Source organism: Erythrolamprus reginae, chromosome 4 (assembly GCF_031021105.1).
Source record: "Erythrolamprus reginae isolate rEryReg1 chromosome 4, rEryReg1.hap1, whole genome shotgun sequence".
Classification (NCBI taxonomy): Eukaryota; Metazoa; Chordata; class Lepidosauria; order Squamata; family Dipsadidae; genus Erythrolamprus; species Erythrolamprus reginae.
The window spans coordinates 113926591-113950604 of NC_091953.1; the positions used below are offsets into that span (position 1 = coordinate 113926591).

The 24014-nt window shown below is 41.3% G+C and overlaps 1 protein-coding gene across 2 annotated transcripts in view; it reads left to right on the forward strand.

The window, feature by feature from the left end:
• LOC139166958 (WASH complex subunit 2-like) overlaps window positions 1-24014 on the forward strand; it is a 49423-nt gene that overhangs the window by 2849 nt on the left and 22560 nt on the right. Inside the window, exons 3-18 of one of the 2 annotated variants that reach the window (XM_070751255.1) lie at window positions 2219-2284; window positions 2685-2855; window positions 3467-3560; window positions 4898-4974; window positions 5203-5247; window positions 7398-7493; window positions 8013-8094; window positions 9265-9321; window positions 10566-10672; window positions 12781-12847; window positions 14992-15048; window positions 16896-17054; window positions 17425-17504; window positions 19128-19220; window positions 21945-22052; window positions 23601-23681. In XM_070751255.1, the coding sequence (XP_070607356.1) occupies window positions 2219-2284; window positions 2685-2855; window positions 3467-3560; window positions 4898-4974; window positions 5203-5247; window positions 7398-7493; window positions 8013-8094; window positions 9265-9321; window positions 10566-10672; window positions 12781-12847; window positions 14992-15048; window positions 16896-17054; window positions 17425-17504; window positions 19128-19220; window positions 21945-22052; window positions 23601-23681 (1440 nt within the window). The remainder of the gene's footprint in view (window positions 1-2218; window positions 2285-2684; window positions 2856-3466; window positions 3561-4897; window positions 4975-5202; window positions 5248-7397; window positions 7494-8012; window positions 8095-9264; window positions 9322-10565; window positions 10673-12780; window positions 12848-14991; window positions 15049-16895; window positions 17055-17424; window positions 17505-19127; window positions 19221-21944; window positions 22053-23600; window positions 23682-24014) is intronic. The other variant, XM_070751256.1, reaches the window with a different exon arrangement.

Below are 24014 nucleotides of genomic sequence, written 5' to 3' on the forward strand. Positions count from 1 at the left end.
TAAGAGAAGACTAGAACTCCTGGTTTCCAGTCTAGCATCTTAACTACTAAACAAACCGGCTCTGTTTAAAAATTAAGTTGCTGATTTCCTTCTCTCTGGACTGAATGGTCTCTCACTGGCCAGAGTATCACCTCCATGTTTCATGTGTATATCTATGAATACATAGAGCCATATCAGAGAGCACATGTCACCTCCAACACGCACGCGCATGCAAGCCACCTGATTTTTGGCCTTGGGGAAGGCCGTTTCACCCTCTGGAGACTTCAGGGAATCTTACTTGAAGCCCCTGAGTGTGAAAAATAACCGAATGAGCAAACCGGAAGTTTGGAAAATGGACTTCCGGTTTGCCTATTGTGTTGTTTTTCGCACTCTGGAGCTTCAGGAAGTTTCCTTGAAGGCTCCAGAGTGCGAAACAAAGCACAATGGGCAAACCGGAAGTCCATTTTTTTCGAACTTCCTGTTTGCCTGTTTGCCTGTTTTTTTTCACTATCCCAGGCTTCAGTGAGGCCTGCACACATGGGCAGGGACCGAGGGAGATTGTGCACATGCTCAGGAGCCGGGGGAGTGTTGCACATGTATGGGGGGCAGGGAATGAGTGTGGGCACGTGTGTTCGTGCTAGCACATGCACACACACCCTTTTGACACACAAACCAAAAAAGGTTCACCATCCCTGGCATAGAGCCTCTTGGTTTGACTCTACTGGTGAAGTATTACAGTCCAGCAAAATAGTTCAGTATGCATAAATAGATAACTATGGCAGTGGGATTGAGCGATTTTGAGGAGCCACAGTAGAAATGACAGATGAATCCCACTCGAACTCAGATATACATAAGCTGACAAGTGTTCTGTCGGGCTCTCTGGTAGAATCCTCCCAAAAATTCACAGGTACAAATTTCACACACACACACACATTTGAAAATTCAAAACAATGTTCTTTATAATGAAAAATTCACTTAACCTAAGCCCTCTTTTGGTATAGCAAAGAGCACTCGTTTCCAAATAAACTGGTAATTTATACAAGTCCCTTATCAATCCTGTGATACTTAGCTTGCAGCTGTGAGGCAATTCACAGTCCTTCTTTCACAAAGTGAAACACACTTTCCTCTGGTTTAGTTTCAAAGCGGGGGGAAATCAGCACACAAAAAGTCAAAGTCAGTAAAGCAGTCACCAAACACAATGATCAGATAATCCTCCACAATGGCCAAGCCCACAGGCTGCTATTTATAGCAGCTTCACTAATTACCACAGCCCCACCCAACCACAGGTGGCCTCATTTTCTTTGATAATAATCTCTCAGTTGTTGTTGCCTATGCATCGCTCTCCGCATGCGTGGCTGTATCATTAACTCTTGTTCTGAATCCAAGGAGGAGATAGATAATTGATCTCCTTCTGAGCTGTCTGCCATACTCTCCTCCTCCCTGTCACTCATGTCTTCTTGGTCAGAGGAGCCTTCATCAGCAGATTCCACTGGAGGCAAAACAGGCCTGCAGCATGTGGATGTCTCCCCCACATCCACAGTCCTTGGGGCAGGAGCTGGGCCAGAGCTAACCACAACAACAAGGAACTTGTCCACGTCCATTTGTTCATCTGTCATTTCTTAGTAGTTGTTAAGGATCTCATAGTAAAAGCCAGGAATAATACGTTCATCCAATGCATGACATAAGCTAGAGACTGATAAAAGTTTGATTTGGTCTATTATCCATTACTGGTTTCAAGTATGATCAAAGTGAGCTGGTGTTTTAGGGAAAGAGTTTACCCCACACTCATTAGTTGTATCTGGTTAGTGAGCAGGCCATAACCAGTAATCTAGATCAATGTTTCCCAACCTTGGCAACTTGAAGAGATCTGGACTTCAACTCCCAGAATTCCCCAGCCAGCGAATGCTGGCTGGGGAATTCTGGGAGTTGAAGTCCAGATCTCTTCAAGTTGCCAAGGTTGGGAAACATTGATCTAGAGAGTGAGACAAAGTAGTAATCTTTGGTCACCTTCCAGTGGCAGGTTGGACCTCCCGACAATCATTGCCAGATCTGGCCAGACCTGGGCTGGGTTTGCTCAAAACTGAAGGGTGTCACTTTCCTTCTATTTCTCTGGCACATGAATAATATGTGTAATTGTATTTTAAGTATTACTTGAAATCACTTGTTTCTAAACACTTGATGATGAAGCAATGAACTTGTATCCAAATCTTCATTTGAATTACTTTGTTTATATTTTTAGAGAGTTTATGATGATGAAATGGATGAACTCGTATCCAAAACTGAAGGAGGAGACAAATTAGAACAGGCAAGTTTAATACATAAAAATAATGTCCTTTGGGGTAAAATCCAATGTCTTTAAAATGCTGTAAGGGAAAGAATGCAAATAAGCAGAAGCACGTACTTTAATCATAATGTTGTCCTACATTGTTGTGAATGAATCCCCAAATCAACACAGAAATGTTTTAAATCAAGGATTATATTCTATTCTCATTCCCCTATCTTTAATAAATTAGTTAGAAATTAGATTCTGCGTCTTATTTTGAAACATCTTTAAGATTTATGGAGTTTTCTAAAAGTTAATCACCCCACCGCCATATCTGGCAAATCAGTTTTATTGCAAGTAATTTCACAGTGATGACCTAAAATTATAACTTCTTCCATTGTGTGTAAAAATAATACGGGGTTGGTATATTTTGATTTTGTAGGAGAAAACCCGCGAACAGAAAGAAGCTGATTTGATTCCCAAGATTCAGGAAGCCATCAATTTTGGGCTGCAGGTATTAGACAGTGCCTTTGAACAATTGGACATCAAAGCAGGGAATTCAGACTCTGAAGAAGAATCCAATGAAAGGCTGGAACTAATACTGGAGCCAAAGGTAATGGGTCTTGGTATTTCTGGTAATTGCGGTTTTACAGGCTTGACGTATTCAGTAGTAAAAGCTATTTAATGACCTCCAGCCAATCACAATATCTTGATACACTGAAGCAGGGGTATCAAACTCAAGGCCCACGGCCCACATCCAGCCCGTGGGGTGTTTAGATCCGGCCCATGGGGGCCCCCTGGACATGCCTCTGCCAGTGAAAATGAAGCTCAGGGAGGGTGCACACAGCCCCTATGGGCTTCCTTTTTGTCTGCGACGGCTTCCTGTAGCTCTCTGCCAGCAAAAATGGAGCTCGGGGAGCTGTGCCCTTTTCACTGGCAGAATGCGGCAGGAGACCATCACAGCCAAAAATAGAGCCTGGGGTGGGGGCGCCAGCCCACCACAGGTGCCCCAGAAATGAGTGACATGGAGCTGGCCACACCACCTGAAATGCCCCCCTATCCCCCCCCCCCCCCTTCGAGGTCAAACAACCCTGATTCGATAATTTTTACTTGTAAAGTGGTAGGTAGTCTCGGGAATTGGTAATAAGCCATCAAGAGGTGTGCAAATTGTTATATTTTGAAGTTTAATCTTTAAAAAGTGTTTTATTTTTTAAAAAATTGTAGGATCTTTATGTTGATCGTCCTTTGCCGTACTTAATTGGTTCCCAACTGTTTATGGAACAAGATGACGTTGGACTTGGTGATCCTTCCAGTGAAGGTACGTGAAAGAATTAACAATAAATCTTTAAAGTTAATTTATGTTAGGGCTTATAGGCCACTTACTATTGATTAGGGACGGTGCTTTGGCTCATCAGTTAAGACACTGGGCTTGTTGGCTATAAGACCAGCAGTCCAGGTTAAGAGAACTGCGTTGCTGTCATTGCGTAGCTCCTGTGAATCTAGGTCCGAATTGGGAGAAACCCATCTCTGGTATGTACATATGTTTGTATATATAAAAAAAGATTGAAGTAAAGAAAAAGAAATGTATAAAGAAATGACTTCCAATCTTCATCATAAATATAAACAGGTTTTATAGCTTTTTACCTCTATAGTCGATTAACAAACTGTATGTTTACAGAAGTTATTAATAGTTCTTTCCATAGCCCATCTGTTTTCTATAAACAAATCCTTCTACTTTTTAATCTACACCAGTAAAAAGTCTATAAAAAGGATTTCCAGAATTTCATAAAACTATTTCTTATTTTAATTCTGATTATTCAACTTTATATTCCTTTTGCTTCTGAAAATCTTAACTTTTAATCCATTCATATATTGTCGTGGTATTTGATCTTTCAAGTTCTTTTTTGTCCTATTGCATAGACTTCTTTGAGGCTTTTGTATGTTCAGTAAAGATTCCTTATCCAATTCATTCTTTTGGCCTGTGACTTGTATTTCCACTTTAATTTTGTTTTAAATCAGAAAAACATAATTCAAAAGAAATGCAAAACATTTTTTAAAAATTAAGAAAGATGGAGAAAAAGTATATTCAGCTACCAGTTTTTTACATAATTGCTACATAGAATGTTGGGGTTATAACTTCCAGAAATAAAAGTAAACCGATGTGAATAATAAAGGTGGAATACAAGTAATTAAAAATAAACAAATTCCTGAAACAGAGAAAGGCATTCGAAGTATAGGTAGTCGTTGGCTTGCAACCATTCATTAAGTTATAATGGCATTGGGAAAAAAGTGAATTAAGACCGTTTTTCGCACTTAAAAACCATTGCAGCATTCCCATAGTCACATAATCAAAAGTTGGATGCTTTGCAACTGGCGTGTATTTATGAAGGTTGCCATATCCCGGCATGATGTTTTCACTTTTCATAACCTGACAAACAAAGTTGATGGAGAAACCAGATTCATTTAAGAACCGCATTATTAGCATAATAACCAGCAATAGTTCACTTAACAATTATGCAAAGAGAGGCTTTAAAATGGGGCAAATGGAGCTACAGAAGTGTTGGTTTCAATTGTGAGTATAAATTGAGGCTTATCTGTATAACCGGTTAAAGAAACAACAAATCTTATCTTTTCCTTTCATCTATGGAACAAAAGGTTCGGTGGATGGTGACCACAGAAGCCTGATAGACAGCGAAGGCAAAGAAGAAGAGGAAGAGGAAGAAGAAGAAGAGGTGAGCAATTTTCTTTTTCTTTATCTCTTGAGCAATTTTAGAAACTGGAAAGTTTAGATGTTTATCAGTTTATTATATTGGTGGGAATATTTTTTTAAAAAATTCAATTAAATTTAAATTAAGCACTTATTATCCTTGTCATAGATGAAGAGGTTCAAGAGAGGGTTGACAGCATAATGTCAACTTGAGTGGCACTTTTCTTAAATGTGTATTGTTTTTACTTTTCAGGAACTGGAAGAATTTGGAACTATAAGTGATGAAGAACAGAAACAGGTAAGAAATGCATTTTGTCAAGTTTCTTTTCTTTGCAAGTAATCATTTGATTGAGAAAATGCATAGCATGAGAAAATGTTTTGATAAGATGCCATTGACAAAATCAAGTTTCCCTCTTTTATTTAAGTACAGTGATACCTTGTCTTACAAACTTAATTGGTTTCGGGACGAGGTTCTTAAGGTGAAAAGTTTGTAAGACGAAACACTGTTTCCCATAGGAATCAATGGAAAAGCGATTAATGCGTGCAAGCCCAAAATTCACCCCTTTTGCCAGCCGAAGCGCCCGTTTTTGCACTGCTGGAATTCCCCTGAGGTTCCCCTCCATAGGAAACCCCACCTTCGGACTTCTGTGTTTTTGTGATGCTGCAAGGGAAATCCCAACAGGGGAATCCCAGCATCGCAAATACGAGTGCTTCGCTGGCAACGGAAGTCCGGAGGTGGGGTTTCCCAGCGAGGGGAGCATCAGTGAAATCGCAGCATCGCAAAAACACCAAAGTCCTCAAAACCCCACCTCTGGACCTCTGCGATTTCACTGAAGCTCCCCTCGCTGGGAAACCCCACCTCCGGACTTCCGTTGCCAGCGAAGCACCCGTTTTTGCGCTGCTGGGATTCCCCTGCTGGGATTCCCCTGCAGCATCACAAAAACGGAAGTCCAGAGGTGGGGTTTCCCATGGAGGGAAGCCTCAGGGGAATCCCAGCAGTGCAAAAAAGGGTGCTTCGCTGGAAACGGAAGTCCGGAGGCGGGGCATCCCAGCTGTGGCGGTGGGTTTGTAAAGTGAAAATAGTTTGTAAGAAGAGGCAAAAAAATCTTAAACCCCGGGTTTGTATCTCGAAAAGTTTGTATGACGAGGTGTTTGTAAGACGAGGTATCACTGTATAAGAATCATCCTATACTCCATACTGGACAGAAGAGAAAAGTATAAGGTGCATTTCTTTCCCCCCACCTCTATCTGTCTCCAGACTGTACCCGGATTGAAAATTATGGTCTGTTGAGGTTATTTCAACAGTTGTCCACTTCTTTTAGCATCATTTTTCAAGATGGAATGTTTACTATCTCAATACATTTTGCAGTTATTTTTTTACCTCCATGCAACCTTCCATTAGTATTTGTTCTGTTGGGCTCTCTGGTAGACTCCTCCCAAAAATCCACAGGTACAAATTTCAGACACACACACACGTTTGAAAATTCAAAACAATGTTCTTTATAATGAAAATTCACTTAAACCAAGCCCTCTTTTGGTATAGCAAAGAGCACTCGTCTCCAAACAAACTGGTAATTTGTACAAGTCCCTTATCAGTTCTGTGATACTTAGCTTGCAGCTGTGAGGCAATTCACAGTCCTTCTTCTTTCACAAAGTGAAACACACTTTGCTCTGGTTTAGTTTCAAAGCGGGGAAAAATCAGCACACCAAAGGTCAAAGTCAGTAAAGCAGTCACGAAACACAATAATGAGATAATCCTCCTCAATGGCCAAACCCACAGGCTGCTATTTATAGCAGTCTCACAAATGACCACAGCCCCACCCAAGCACAGGTGGCCTCATTTTCTTTGATAATAATCTCTCAGTTGTTGTTGCCTATGCATCACTCTCCACATGCATGGCTGTATCATTAACTCTTGTTCTGAATCCAAGGAGGAGCTAGATAATTGATCTCCTTCTGAACTGTCTGCCACACTCTCCTCCTCCCTGTCACTCATGTCTTCTTGGTCAGAGGAGCCTTCATCATCAGATTCCAGGAGCGGGGGGGGACAGGCCTGCAGCATGTGGATGTCTCCCCCACATCCACAGTCCTTGGGGCAGGAGCTGGGCCAGAGCTAACCACAACAAGTTTTATCAGTTTTTATTTGTTTTTTGCAACTTCCCTGTCTTTGAAATTATCATTTGCATTTTGACTAGAAACAGCAAAGAGAACCTATGAAGCTTAGTGACGAAGTAAGAACTTGATTCTAAGCATTATTGCTGATTGTGTCTTGAAGATTTTCAGGATAATAAGCAGAAACATTCAATAAGGGAAGAAGGCAGAACAATATGTTCTGGGTATTCTTTCTCAAACAAGGGAAGACATTAAGTCAAAAACTGGCTGGAGCTATTTCACTGTAGGAAATTTCTTTATCAAATGCAGTGAAACATACATTATTTATTTTTCCAGAGCAGAGTACTAATGAGTGATGAAGATGAAGATCTTTTTGGTGACGATGAAAAGGGGGAAGAGGAAGATGGTGACCTAGAAGAAACTACAACATTGGTAAGGAATTGCTGCTCAATAGCATCACCAGTTTTATGAGAAAGTATTAATGAAGCATATTAGTAAGATGCATATTAGTAATATTAATTATCGCACTGAAAAGTACATTCATGTGATCCTTCTATGTGCTCTTATTAGTTTGAAAATTGTGTTTTCCCTCTAACATTTCCTAATCTATAATATGTCTGCCTTTAAGTAATTTATGAATAAACTTTTTATACACTGCTTTAAAAAAGGAATAAAGGGGACACTTAAATAACACAATATAACTCCAAGTGAATCAAACTTCTGTGAAATCAAACTGTCCACTTAGGAAGCAACACTGATTGACAATCAATTTCACATGCTGTTGCGCACATTCAACTTTATACAGAACAAAGTATTCAATGAGAATATTTCATTCATTCAGATCTAGGATGTGTCATTTGAGTGTTCCCTTTATTTTTTTGAACAGTATATATAACAGTATATTTTTTCTCCCTCTTACCCATTTCTACTTCCCTACTTGGAACTCAACAGAAAAGACCTACATCGTTTACTGATGAGCTTGCAGCACGAATCAAAAAGGATGAGCTAAGTAAAGAACAGAAAGAACAATTATGTAAGCAATTCCACATTTTTTTTCCTTTTCCTGCTTAAGGTATGATAGAAAAAGGTTTTCAAATAGAAAACCTAATGTAGATTAGTTGGATTCTGGAGTTTTAAAAAAATGATAATATGTAAGACCTTTCCCAACCTATTTTCCAGAAGTTTGCAATTGACCACTTAGCAATTGATGAAAGAAATAAAATCAGATTGATCTGATAATAACAACTTAAGATAAAACAAGTGAGAATGATTGAGATATTTAGTAAAGAATGGTGAGTCCTGATGAATACCTGAAAAACGATAACAATAAAAAATAACATGTTGCATCATTTCACTTACTACTGTGCCTTATGAACCCAGTCTCTGTTCAGAAAGGATCTTTCAGTATATCTTTTCAGCTGTTGGGAGGGCATTAACTCTAGCCAGGGATAAATCCATTCCAAATTTTGGAATCGTTATGTTATTCTGGCTAATTTAAAGGAGGTGATCAGAATAGGTCAAGAAGATGCTTCTGGGTAGAATCAATAGGTCTGCTCTGCAGCTCTAAGTCTGTAGCCTATTTTAAGATCAGATAGTGTGTGTGATCATAGTCCATAATCCTAGGGAGACGACTGGCCATGAATGCAGCTAAACAATGTCGTTTGGCGGGACCCAGGGGAAGAGCCTTCTCTGTGGCGGCCCCGACCCTTTGGAACCAACTCCCCCCAGAGATTAGAATTACCCCCACCCTCCTCGCCTTTCATAAACTTCTTTGCCCCTAGGCCTTACAATTTGCGCATGGTATGTCTGTCTGTATGTTTGGTTTTTATAATAAGAGGGTTTTTTAGTTATTTTAGTATTGGATTGGATTGTGACATGCTGTTTTTATCATTGTTGTTAGCCGCCCCGAGTCTATGGAGAGGGGTGGCATACAAATCCAATAAATAAAATAAATAAATAAATAAATAAATAAATAAATAAATGCCATAAAATTGCAGTTTGGCATGGGAAGGGAAGAGGAAGGAAGGAGGGAGAGAGAGAGAGAAACAAAGAAACAAAATTAAAGAGGCAAAGCCAATGGAAAAACTACAGGAAAAAATGAAAATCCAGGCAGATGCCAAATTTTCTGTTCATTGCACTTTTAAGTGTTTCATACTGCAGTCATGAAGAAAAAAATCATCATAAATATTTTCTTCCCGAACAGATACGAAAAATAAGACTACAGTCCCTATTAAGGAAGATGTTAATGATGACTCAGATGGTAAGTTGAGGGGGTGGGGGTGGGTTGTCTTTAGGAGCTGCATTTCCTAAAAGAAGTTGAAAGACATGAGAGCAACCTCATTTAGGCAGGTGAAGCATGATTTAGGTATATTCACCACCTTGAGTTCTAAAAATAATAATAAATGCAGGATTACTTACGATACTTCCTTCTGCCACATGAATCCCAGCAGCCAGTTAGGTCCCACAGAGTTGGCCTTCTCCAGGTCCCATCAACCAGACAATGTCATTTGGCAGGGCCTAGGGGAAGAGCCTTCTCTGTGGCAGCCCCGGCCCTCTGGAATCAGCTCCCTCCAGAGATTCACACTGCCCCCACCCTCCTTGCCTTCCGTAACAATCTCAAGACTCACTTATGTCACCAGGCCTGGGGCAATTAGATCTAGACCCCCTGAACAATTAAATGTGATGTAAGGTTGTGATTGAATTGGTTGATTGATTTTAATATACTGGACTTGTAGTTTGTAGTTTTTAACTATTAGATTTGTTTTGTATGCATGAGTCTTTGGAGAAGGGCAGCATACAAATCAAATTAATCAATCAATCTCAATCCTGAGTCAGCCATTTTCTAAAATTCCGACTGTCCTTACTGTTAAATAGCATTGTGCCTTGGAAATATTGTGCATTCATTTTACTTATATCCAGGACAAGGCAAGTCATAGGGAGAAGTGTGAGAGGCTTACATGCCTTTTACTATCATATATTTCAGCTATTTTGTTGGCTTTAAAGCCTCTTCTCTGATGTAAACTCCTTTTCAGTACATTTGCAAGTGCTATGGAAACACTACTAAAAGCTGGGGGGGAAAAAAAGTTTGACATTCTTACATTCTCAATTAATTGGATAGAAAGAAATTTGAGTTTTGAATCCCAAAAAATGGCCCAGAAGACTGTACAAACACAGCTTCAGTGGCCTTTGCTCTAATCTTCTGTGAAATGTTAGCACTCTGTTTTCTGCAAAATAAGACATCTCCGATATTAATCCCAATCAGGCTTTTGAGTGCATGGCAACAAGGCTAAGCGCTTATTTTAGGGTTCAAAAAAATATAAGATGGTCTTATTTTCGGGGAAACACGGTAGGTGTAGTCAATGGGAAACTTCAGTTGGGAAATTTTTCTCCTAATCATCTTGATATCATTTTGAAAACTTCAAAACTTCTTAGAGATTTTACTATCTGGGAACTTCATAAATATCCTTTTTAGCTCCTTTGATGAAAATATTTATCTTATTCTAGATGATGATATCTTTAAACCTCCCAAGCTAACTGATGAAGATTTCTCACCATTTGGTTCTAAAGATGGACTCTTCAGTGGTGGAACAGGACTCTTTGATGACGATGAGGTTAATACATGGTTTATATATTTCTTTATGGAACTGGTTAAGGACATGCAGTTAATTGGATGCCAGGCAGGAAGCTACTTTGAACCTAGGTGTGCATGTATCTCCATGAAGAGGCAAGTGGATCATGCCCCACAAAAGATTCTAGGACAGTGATGGTGAACCTTTCTTCCCTGGGGTGCCGAAAGAGCGTGCCTGCACGCTACCACGCATGCGCGAGTGCCCACACCCATAAATCAATGCCTGGGGAGGGCAAAAACAGCTTCCCAACCCCCCGGAGGCCTTCTGGAGGCTGGAAATCGCCTGTTTCCCAACTTCTGGTGGGCCCAGTAAGCTTGTGTTTTGCCCTCCCCAGGCTCCAAAAGCTTCCTTGCAGCTGGGGGAGGGTAAAAACATCCCCCATCCCAGAGCCTCTGTGCAAGCCAAAAATCAGCTGGCTGGCATACACATGCACATTGGAGCTGAGCTAAGGCAACTGCTTGCGTGCCAGCAGATATGGCTCCATGCACCACCTGTGGCACCCCTGCCATAGGTTCACCATCACTGTCCTAGGCTAAACTTCCGTAGTAGGATGCAAACACAATCAATGTGGCTAATTTGTCATCTTTGATGCCTACTTAATTCAGGCACATATCTTCCTGGAATCGTGTAGCTAATATATAAGCCTGGAAAGGGACATGGCTTCTTTGAAGAGGAGTTCAGTGAAGCACACATACTCTCTAAGGCCCCTTTCCCCTTCACTTCATTTCTAAATAATTGTACACCCTTGGAACTAGGCAAAAAAGACTTGATGGAAACTCTGCATTCTATGTTATGTGTCAAAAGAATACGATCTGTATTGTACTACAGTCTGGGTTTGTTTTAGATTTGGTTTCCATTGGTTGGGACTTCTACGCTTCAGAACAGGGGTGTCAAACTCAAGGCCTAGGGGCCGGATGAGGCCTGCGGGGTATTTACATCTGGCCCATGGGGCCACCTTGGAAACAGCAAATGACCAGCTCTCAGTGCCTCTGCCAGCAAAAACGGAGCTCCGGGGCTGGGGGGGGACACATCATTCTCTCAAGGTCTGTTTTCACTGGCAGAGAGTTGCAGGAAGCTGTCGCAGCCAAAAACAGAGCTTGGGAGCCCATTTTTGCTTGCAGAGCTCTCAGGCCACCATGGGGTCCCCCAATACGAATAAGGTTGAACTTGCCACGCCCCCTGGCCCTCCCCCCCCAAGGTAAAACACAACCCTGCCCTCAATGAAATCAAGTTTGACAACCCTGCTGCAGAACATTACAATCCTGTTCTGAACAAAGTTAAGCAGGAAATAATTAGCTTGATTCTCACTAGGTTATTACTTTGATCAGAAATCAGGTAACATAACTGAAGGAGTATGAATTGAGTAAAGGATGGTATGTGGAAAGAAAATATTTTGCCTATACCTTAGACCCATGTTTCCCAACCTTGGCAACTTGAAGATATTTGGACTTCAACTCCCAGAATTCCCCAGCCAGCGGATGCTAGCTGGGGAATTCTGGGAGTTGAAGTCCAGATATCTTCAAGTTGCCAAGGTTGGGAAACACTGCCTTAGACAGTTTTACCAAATATGATGGTTCAGAACAGCTAAAGAGGGCAGGCCTGTTATTCCCTAGGGCTAATGAGGTCCACAAGATCTAGGCAAGTCAATTTACTGTAATGTTGAATGTGCAAAATGAAAGTCACAAGGCAGGAAGTAATAAGCAACATTGTGTAACTCTTTCTGTGCAAACTAGGCCATTATGACTTGCTTAACAACCATGACTTTAAAAAAAAATCTTGGCTTTTTATTACATATGAACACAATTTTTGTCTAGATTATACATATATTTTATATACGTCTCTCATACCAAAGTTTGATGAAATCTGAAATTAACTGCTTTTTTCATGTTATAAAACTACATTTCGTTATGAGCTCTAAGTACCTGTTACTATATGCACACGTAAGCCTAACCGTCAGAAATTGAATTTTTTTAATATGTAAAATTGAAAAATGATTTCTAGTGGTTTTTGCAGTATTTATAATCTATTATTCTGTTTTATGAATCTAAAATACATTCTGTTATGAGATATATTGTTCTGTTTTCAACCAGAAGGATCTTTTTGCTGAATTGCCAAAAGAGGAAAAGGAAAAAGAAGCGCGAATCCCAATAAATGATCGTAAGAATGTTTATAAAACTTAATGTTTTAATAGATTAAAAAAAGAAAAATTTCTAGTTTATTTGGAAAAAATCCTTTTTTAAAGTTCCTTTACAAGTATACTGATACAAACATGATCCAATTCTAGATGAGGATATATTTAAGCTTCCCCATGTTAAGTAAAGAATATTGTAGAATGCAGCTTTGTTTTTCAAGTGTAACTATAAAATATGTTTAACCCCCCCAAGAGCTTTTAATTGATTCTTGTTTATTTTCATGGGATATACATAAACCTTTACCTTCAGCACACCTGATTGGCATCTGTTGTACTAGCATGGCATCGGACCAGAATATCTCCGAGACCGCCTTCTGCCGCACGAATCCCAGCGACCGATTAGGTCCCACAGAGTGGGCCTTCTCCGGGTCCCGTCAACTAAACAATGTCGGTTGGCGGGCCCCAGGGGAAGAGCCTTCTCTGTGGCGGCCCCGGCCCTCTGGAACCAACTCCCCCCGGAGATTAGAACTGCCCCTACTCTCCCTGCCTTCCGTAAAGCTCTTAAAACCCACCTTTGTCGTCAGGCATGGGGGAACTGAAACACCTCCCCCGGCCACGTACAATTTATGTATGGTATGTTTGTGTGTGTGCTTGTTAATATAGTGGGGTTCTTTTTAAAACTATTTTAAATACTTAAATTTATTGAATTTATTTGGATTTGTACGATTGTTTATATTTTTTGTTGTGAGCCGCCCCGAGTTCGCGGAGAGGGGCGGCATACAAATCTAAATAATAAATAAAATAAATAAATAAATAGCAACAGAGCTTTTGTAACTTCATCATCTTCCATATGTTCTTCACCAGTGTTGGTGAACCTTTTTTGGCTCACGGGCCAAAAAGGTGTGTGTGCTAACACACACCTATGCCTTCCCCCCGTGCATGCGCACAACCCCCCCACCACGCTGCTCCTCCGCGAATGCGCACAGGCTTCACTGAAACCCCCAGACTCCAGAAGCTTAGGGACTGCGAAAAATGGGCCAACTGGAAGTTCATTTCTGAACACCCGTTTGACCGTTTTTTGCCACCAAGTTCAGAAGCCCGAGGAGAGCGAAAACAGCTGAAAAGAATGCCGAAAATCAGCTGGCCAATGCACACATGCGTTCTGGAGCTGACATGGGGCAACAACTTGCATGCGCTCAGCTATGCCTCTGCGTGCCACCTCTGGCACACATGCCATAGGTTCACCATCACTGCTCTACATCAATGATCCCCAACCTTTTGGATACTGGGGACCGGTTCTGTGAAGAAAGGTTTTTCCATGCACTGGAGGGGGTGTGGTTTTGTGTTCTGCCTGCATACTGTGGGCGGGGCTTCACTTGTTTGTGCAGCCCAATGGCTGGCATGCTGCAAACCGATTCATCCAATCCACAAACCGGGCAGGTTGGGGACTTCGGCTGTACACAGTGCATTGTTTCTTCAGCCCTTATATTCCACCTGATAGGAATATACAGTGATACCTCGTCTTACGAACTTAATTGGTTCCGGGACGAGGTTTGTAAGGTGAAAAGTTTGTAAGAATCAATGGAAAAGCAATTAATGCACGCAAGCCCAAACCTCACCCCTTTTGCCAGCCGAAGCGTCCGTTTTCGCGCTGCTGGGATTCCCCTGAGGCTCCCCTCCATGGGAAACCCCACCTCCGGACTTCCGTGTTTTTGTGATGCTGCAGGGGAATCCCAGCAGCGCAAAAACGGGCGCTTCGCTGGCAACAGAAATCCAGAGGTGGGGCATCCCAGTGGCAGCGGCTTGGGTTTGTAAGGTGAAAATAGTTTGGAAGAAGGGGCAAAAAAATCTTAAACCCTGAGTTTGTATCTCGAAAAGTTTGTATGACGAGGGGTTTGTAAGATGAGGTATCACTGTATTAGATAGCACCATATCCACTTCATCAAAGTCCTCGGGCAAAAGGACTCCCAGCAGACATTGTGAGATGTCATCATCTTACAACTGTAATATTATAAAATGTCACACACCTGTAACAATGTAAGATGCCATCCCTTTGCCCGTGAGCAGTCAGGAGTAAGGCAAATATATATATTTAAGCTTAATCATAGTTACAGAAAAGGAAGTTGAGTTTAGGATGGTTTCAATTTGATGCATTTTCTATCATTTTTAGAACCATCATTGAAAGCAGTAAAGAAGGTTCCTCCTGGTGCAGTTTCTCTCTTTCCAGGTATGGATAATTTAAAAAAATTGACTAACGATCTGCATTTTTTTCTTTTTACTTAATTGCCACAAGGGTCTGTTCTGGGTCCTATTCTTTGTGAGTGACATAGGGGAAGGTTTGGTAGGGAAGGTTTGCCTATTTGCCGACTCTAAAGTGTGACTCTAAAGTGTGCAATAGGGTTGACTCTAAAGTGTGCAATAGGGTTGATATTCCTGAAGGGGTCTGTAATATGGTAAATGATTTAGCTTTACTAGATAAATGGTCAAAGCAATGGAAACTGCAGTTTAATGTTTCCAAATGTAAAATAATGCACTTGGGGAAAAGGAATCCTCAATCTGAGTATTGCATTGGCAGTTCTGTGTTAGCAAAAACTTCAGAAGAGAAGGATTTAGGGGTAGTGATTTCTGACAGTCTCAAAATGGGTGAGCAGTGTGGTCGGGCAGTAGGAAAAGCAAGTAGGATGCTTGGCTGCATAGCTAGAGGTATAACAAGCAGGAAGAGGGAGATTGTGATCCCTTTATATAGAGCGCTGGTGAGACCACATTTGGAATACTGTGTTCAGTTCTGGAGACCTCACCTACAAAAAGATATTGACAATATTGAACGGGTCCAAAGACGGGCTACAAGAATGGTGGAAGGTCTTAAGCATAAAACATATCAGGAAAGACTTAATGAACTCAATCTGTATAGTCTGGAGGACAGAATGAAAAGGGGGGACATGATCGAAACATTTAAATATGTTAAAGGGTTAAATAAGGTCCAGGAGGGAAGTGTTTTTAATAGGAAAGTGAACACAAGAACAAGGGGACACAATCTGAAGTTAGTTGGGGGAAAGATCAAAAGCAACATGAGAAAATATTATTTTACTGAAAGAGTAGTAGATCCTTGGAACAAACTTCCAGCAGACGTGGTAGATAAATCCACAGTAACTGAATTTAAACATGCCTGGGATAAACATATATCCATCCTAAGATAAAATACAGAAAATAGTATAAGGGCAGACTAGAGGGACCATGAGGTCTTTTTCTGCCGTCAGTCTTCTATGTTTCTATGACCTTAAACTACCCTAATTCGCAAATATGTCTGTAGAATGGAACCTTCAAACCATTTAATCAGCTTCATTAAAGAAACAAGCTATCATTTATGCTTTAGTTGATCTAAACAAATGGCATTTGCATTTTCGATTATATACAGTAGATTCAGCTTTACACATCATACTAAAAGTGAAGTTTTCTTATTTTTGTTTTTCATGTTGTATGAATTAAACCAGTTCTGTTTTCAATAAACTCTGTTTAAACAAAAGATGGCTTAACTAGAGATATTAACTTGATTGGAGACCTCTATTGAACGCTATTAGCAATAGCACTTAATCGGAATCGAACTCCTGGCAGAGGGCAGTGTTAGCCTGCAGTACTGTATTCTAACCATTACACTTGTAGAAGAATAGTACTTGTTTTTGGATTTATAATCATATTCTGTCACTCTAAATACTCCCTGCTGGCCAACAGAGAAATTAAAATAATCTTGATTTAAAAGTTCTATATATATGAATATACATTTTAAAGTTTTGCCATTACTACTTTTGGCAGAACTGTTTCGCTTTAGAAACCTCTTCCTAGAAATATTGTTAAAGAATAAGATGACTTCTAGTTAAAATGGCACTGTCCATTCATAAAAAAAATGAAGTATCGGTATATTTGGAAGTTGAACAGTGAATTTTATGCCTAATGTTTTATAAGACAAATTCTTAAATGTTGTTTGTTCCAATGAGTTTGAAAATGTTTTTTAAGCGAAATAATTTGTAGAACTCCATCTCTAAGTATCAGATGACTATTTTTAAACCCTCTTCACAGGTATAAAAGATGTATTTAATCCTCCTTCAGTTCCACTGGAAAAAGATAATAAAAAGTTGACAGAATCAATCACAGATAAATCTTCCAAGCTATATGAAGCTCCTGGTCTGTTTGAGGAAGACGACAACTTTGAATCCGATAAGAAGAGTGGCGTTATAGGTAAGTTTCTAAAACTTAAAAATGTTAATTTCTTCTCTTTTATCATAATTAAAAGAGCTTAGAATCTTTGTATTTTAGCAATGTATCTTCATTTGTGGCAGTGTCCTTGATAGTGAAATATAAGCTATTTTCTGTAGTCTCCTGTCACATTAATAAATCTTTATTGCATATTACATTTAATTTATATCTTTAATATGGAATAACTCCGTAAAATATAGTATACATTAAATTATTTTAATTAGATGTGAGATCCCTCCTTAATTATTTTTGTATTCATTTATTCTTTTACCAGTATCACTGTTTTGTTGACTTTCTCTGTTGGTGATAAATCTGATCCTAAAGTGAACTCTTGTGTCTTATTTTTAAATAGCCAAACCTTCTGCGGATTTATTTGATGTTGATGGGGATCTATTCAAAGAAAAGCCTGACAATGTCAACGTTGCAAAAAATGTAATTGTTCTTTTCAAAAAAAAAAATTAAAAAAACAGTGCTACATTGAGGATTACTTTATAATGACTCGCTTCAGTTTCAACATCCAGTGAACCGAGTTGTGAGTTACTTCAACCCCCTCTGCTTCCAAATCCACCAAATATTTTGCAGTTAGTAAAAAGCAGATAGCTTTGGATCTGCCACAAGTTAAACCTCTAAATAAAAACGATCCTTGATGCCATTTGTTGAGAAAGGTATAGTTTATTAGAGATCAAGTGTATTGCAGTAATGCAAAGGCAGCACTGAAAATTGCGCGCCAAAATCCCTAAGTTCTCCTTTTCCCTCTCTCAACCAACTCTCATTGCTCACCCCAGTGTAACCAATCAGATTCAGGCAAGATGTCTTCCTAACTGTCAATCTAAGTGCAGTTTGATATATGGGGCCCTCCTCTTTCCAGCTGGATGACCTTGAGGCAGAGTCTCAAGGAGATACAGCGCAGAAGCCAAATCTTGCGCCGACGGGTGCACGCCCGCATGGCAGATACGCGCCCACCCGCAATAGCCTCGGTAGCGGTACTGCCGAAGACGAGCAACCCTTCACTGTTTAGCATTTGTAAATAAATTATCTGATTAGATAATGATTTGCAAAACTATGATAATTCAACTTCTAGTTCACAGTTATAATCTACAGGTTTAAGAGTTAGCTCATGGTAAAACCTTTGTTTTCTCTCACATATTACCCTGTGGTTAAAGAGGGGTTGTGCTCTTTTACTTAATTCTAAAGCACAAGAAAAAAGAGCATTTTGGTTTTCCTTGTCCTCACAAGAAGGGAATGTATACTCTATGCACCCAAACAAAACTGTAAGTTCAGAGGAAAGGAAAAACAAAAGGCCCAGAAAGTAGCCTGAAAGGAAGAAAATTCCTGATAATCAGAAACCAAATTTACAGGGGGGGGATCGCAAATCAATGATTGGAAGTACAGTGATCCCTCGATTTTCGCGATCTCGTTCTTCGCGAAACGCTATATCGCGATTTTTCCACCCGATGACGTCACTCTCTTCCTTCCTTTCTCATCTTTCTTTCTCTCTCTCTTTCTCTATCTTGCTTCTTCCTCTCTCACACTCTCTTCCTCCCTCTCTCATCTCTTTCTTTCCTTCTCTCTCTTTCTCTATCTCTCCCCCTCTTGTTGGCGGGCGGCGGATGAGCGGGGGCATCAGTGAGGAAGACCCAGGGAAGGTTCCTTCGGCCGCCCAGCGGCTGATCTGCTCGGCAGCGCAGCGAGGAGCCGAATCGGGGTTTCCCCTTTGCGTGGGCGGCGGGGAAACCCCGATCTTCGTCTGCTCGCTGCTGCTGCGCTGCCAAGCAGATCAGCTGCTGGGTGGCCGAAGGAACCTTCCCTGGGTCTTCCCCGCCGCCCACGCAAACTCCACCATCTGCGCATGCGCGGCCATGAAAAAAATGGTGCGCATGCGCAGATGGTGTTTTTACTTCCGCAACCCTACATCGCAAAAAATCGATTATCGCGAGGGGTCTTGGAACGGAACCCTCGCGATAATCGAGGGATCACTGTAGTTTCAAAAATAGACTGCTTACATTTGTCACCTTTCAGATATATGAATACGTATGTGTATTGTGTGTTTTTCAGAGTCAACATTCTGCTGAGAAGTTTAAAAATGTAACTCCATCACCTTTCATCACAAGTCAGAAAAGCCTATTCTCTGATGAAGAGGATTCTGAAGTAAGTTTTTAAATCATTCAATGACAATTAAATACTGCATATACCACCTTATTAAAATGCTGTAGCTGGGAATGACTGGGTCTCCTTTGCAACGTTAGCATGATCCATGAAGACCACAAGTATAATGAATTGTTATGATTATTGGCCACGGAATTCAGATTACTAAGATTCCATTATTTCTAATAATGGGATGCTTTTGTTGTAATTCAACGCGCATCTCTGTGTAGGTGACTCATTCAATCTACAGTCCCCAATGAAACTACTGTACATCTAGATGGAAGGAAGGAAGCAGTGGATTACCACAAGTTTCCATTTTAGGCCCAGTACACTTCAACGTTGTTCTGTCGAGCTCTCTGGTACAATCCTCCCGAAAATGCACAGATACAATTTCAGACACACACACGTTTGAAAATTCAAAACAATGTTCTTTATACCGAAAATGCAAATAAACGAAGCACTCTTTTTGTATAGCAAAGAGCACTCATCTCCAAACAAACTGGTAATTTGTACAAGTCCCTTATCAGTTCTGTGATACTTAGATTGCAGCTGTGGGCAATTCACAGTCCTTCTTTCACAAAGTGAAACACACTTTGCTCTGGTTTAGTTTCAAAGCAGGGAAAAATCAGCACACAAAGGTCAAAGTCAGCAAGACAGGCACGAAACATAACGATCAGATAATCCTCCACAATGGCCAAACCCACAGGCTGCTATTTATAGCAGCCTCACTAATTACCACAGCCCCACCCAACCACAGGTGGCCTCATTTTCTTTGATAATAATCTCTCAGTTGTTGCTGCCTATGCATCGCTCTCCGCATGTGTGGCTGTATCATTAACTCTTGTTCCGAATCCAAGGAGGAGCTAGATAATTTATCTCCTTCTGAGCTGTCTGCCACGCTCTCCTCCTCCCTGTCACTCATGCCTTCTTGGTCAGAGGAGCCTTCATCAGCAGATTCCACTGGGAGCAAAACAGGCCTGCGGCATGTGGATGTCTCCCCCACATCCACAGTGCTTGGGGCAGGAGCTGGGCCAGAGCTAATCACAACACAACATCTTCGTGAATTAGATGAGGGTATAGAAGGGGAACTCATCAAATTTACAAACAACCTTAGCCTGGCAGAAATATCCAACAATCCAGAAGATAGGCTCAAGATACAGATGGATCTTGAACTCTGGGCCCTATCTACCAAAATGAAATTCAATTTAGAGAAAAGTAAGGTTTTACACTTAAGAAATATCAAATGTATAGATACAGATTAGCTCAATAGCAGTAACTCAGAGAGGGATCTTGGAATCCTAGTGGACAGTCATTTCACATAAGCCAACAGTGTGCAACAGCAGCCAAACCAGCCAACACAACCCTAGCTTGTATTAGCAAGGATAGAATCAAGATCCCATGAGGTATTAGTACCATTTTTTAAAGCCTTAGAAAGACCATGCTTAGAATACGGCAACCCGTTTTGGTCACTATATTGTAAAAAAAGATGTAAAGACTCTGGAAAGAGTGCAGAAAAGAGCAACAAAGATGATTAGGAGCTTTGTCTAGTCTAGTGAAAAAAATGACTGGAGTGACATGGTAGCCATATTCCAATATTTGAGCCACAAAGAAGCACCAGAAGGCAAGACAAGAAGCAATGGATGGAAACTAATGAAGAAGAGAAATAACCTAGAAGTAAGCAGAAATTTCCTAACAGTGTAAATAGTTAACCAATGAAACAGCTTGCCTTCAGAGGTTGTAGGTGCTCCAACAGAAGAAACTGGGCAGCCACTTGTCTGGAATGGTATAATGCTTGAGAAGGAGGTTGGATTAGAAGACCCTTCCAACTCTGTTATTCTGTAATTCAGTTCACTCAAAAAATGTAGAGAATGCTCTGGTGCACCAGTTGCGGTCCTATTTGGACGGGGAGTCACTGCTCACAGTCGCTCATGCCCTCATCACCTCGAGGTTCGATTACTGCAACGCTCTCTACATGGGGCTACCTTTGAAAAGTGTTCGGAAACTTCCGATCGTGCAGAACGCAGCCACGAGAGGCATCGTGGGGCTTCCTAGATGCACCCACGTTTCTGCAACACTCCGTGGCCTGCATTGGCTGCCGATCAGTTTCCGGTCACAATTCAAAGTGTTGGTTATGACCTTTAAAGCCCTGCATGGCATTGGACCAGAGTACCTCTGGAACCGCCTGCTACCGCACGAATCCCAGCGACCGATAAGGTCCCACAGAGTTGGCCTTCTCCGGGTCCCATCGACCAAACAATGTCGTTTGGCGGGCCCCAGGGGAAGAGCCTTCTCTGTGGCAGCCCCGGCCCTCTGGAATCAACTCCCCCCGGAGATTAGAACTGCCCCCACACTCCTTGTCTTTCGTAAATTACTGAAGACCCATCTATACTGCCAGGCATGGGGGAGTTGAGACACCTTTCCCCCAGGCTTTTTTATATTTAGGTTTGGATATGTATATGTTGTTTGCTTTTTTACATATGATGGGGTTTTATGTGCTTTTTAATATTAGATTTGTTTTTCGCTGGAATATTGTTTTTATTATTGTTGTGAGCCGCCCCGAGTCTTCGGAGAAGGGCAGCATACAAATCTAATAAAGAGAAAGAAGAAGAGTTTAATTATAAACAGCAAGAAGAGAGTCTCTTCTTTACTAGGGTGAAGATAATACTCCAAATGAGTAAATGCATATCTTTAAAAATGCTGCGTGTGGCTTTCTTTCTTATGCAACAGGACTTGTTTTCTTCACATCAGCCTATAGAAGTGAAGAATTCAACTTCATCATCTACTAAAGCGGTGGCAAAAACTGCATTGTCTTTGTTTGAAGATGAGGAAGAAGAGGTATGTAATACCTGAAAGCAACATTTGGCAGTAAAAGGAGCTACGGTATCTTAAAAACTTGAGAACATTCCATTTTTATTCATCTGTGTTTTGAAACTTAATAGGTGCTTTCACAAGTCAATTTGCTTAAGAACCAAAAAAACAGATTTAATGTAATCTACGCTCTTGAATTTTATTTCACAAGCAGTGGATTGTTAATGTTAAAAAACAGCAAACTTGTCAAGATCACTAGAGGAGGGATTGAGAGAAAGGAGATGCGAAATTCAAAATACAGACTCAACGTGTGCAACAGTCTCATTTTGTACCACCAAAACAAAGCTTCCCAAAAACACTCTTAATATAAATAGTAATTTCAGTTAGGTGTTTTTCTCTCTTTAGAACCATCTGAAGCATTGTTTTTTGCGTGGAAGCAAAAAAACGCACCAAAAGACGGGCTCACCTGCATCTCCACGTGCGATTTTGCTACCTGCACAGGTGCAGTAGCAAAATCGCACAGGATTCCGCTACCACTCAGAGCCACGGGGGCAAGCACACGTCACCGTTCCACCTTAGCAGCCCACCTCTGAGTGTATCTGCTGTAGTTCCGACATTGCTGATCCAGGATTGCAGGGCAGACAGTATGGAAATACAGGGGTACGAACCCATCATCATATGAACTTTCTGAGATACGAACCCAGGGTTCGGAAATTTTTTGCCTCTTCTTACAAACTTTTTCCGCCTTACGAACCCACCGCCCGAATGCCGAACCCAGAAGTTCGGCAAAAGTTGGGGTTCGGGTGGCCACCGAGAAGCCCCGCCGCACAGCTGTCGCCTTTTGAAACAGCCAGGGGGCTTCTCGGCGTTCTCCTGAATGCCGAACCCGGAAGTTCGGCAAAAGTTCGGGTTCGGCGTTCGGGTTCAGGAGAACGCTGAGAAGCCCCGCCGCCCGGCTGTCAGCTTTGCAAAAGAGCGCGGAGCTGTCAGCTGGTCGGGAGGCTCAAACGGAGTTGGGGAATCCCAATAGGGAATTCCATGGGCAGAGCTTTGACGTCACGAAGACGTCCTTCCTGGAATCCATGTTTCCGCCAGCCAGGAGCGACGTCTCCATGACATCAAAGCTCCGCCCATGGAGTTTCAAAAGGCAACAGCCGGGCGGCGGGGCTTCTCGGCGGCCTCCCGAACACTGAACCCGGAAGTTCAGCAAAAGTTCAGGTTTGGTGTTCGGGTTCGGGAGGCTGCCGAGAAGCCCCCCGGCTGTTTCAAAAGGTGACAGCTGGGTGGCGGTGCCCAGCGGAGCGCCATTTTTTCGGGGGGGGGGGGGTTTCTCGCACGCATTAATTCATTTTACATTGTTTCCAATGGGAAACATTGTTTCGTCTTATGAACTTTTCACCTTACAAACCTCCTCCAGGAACCAATTAAGTTCGTAAGACGAGGTATTACTGTAGTTTGTCCTAAAACCACGAAGTTTGTTTTCAATTCCCGTTTTCCCTACTGTAAAATATGAAGACTGGTAGAGATTGTTTTTTTTTATTTTCTGCAGTAAATTATTATTGTTGTTTTTTGCAGGACCTCTTTGGATCTGTGCCAAAGCTGTCAAAATCTTCGCAGGAGAGAACAGCCAACTTATTTCTTAGCAGTGACGAAGAGGTACCATGTTCAGAGGTTATTAAAATATGGGTCTGCAACATTTGAGCCGGGTGGCGCAGTAGTTAGAGTGCAGCATTGCAGGCTACCTCAGCTAACTGCTAGCTGTAGTTCAGCAGTTCAAATCTCACCAACGGTTCAAGGTAGACTCAGCTTTCCATTCTTCCGAGGTGGGTAAAATGAGGACCCAGATTGTTGGGGGCAATATGCTGATTCTGTAAAGTGCTTAGAGAGGGCTGTAAAAGCACTGTGAAGTGGTATATAAATCTAAATGCTATTGCAATCTGAGTATTGCATTGGCAGTTCTGTGTTAGCAAAAACTTCAGAAGAGAAGGA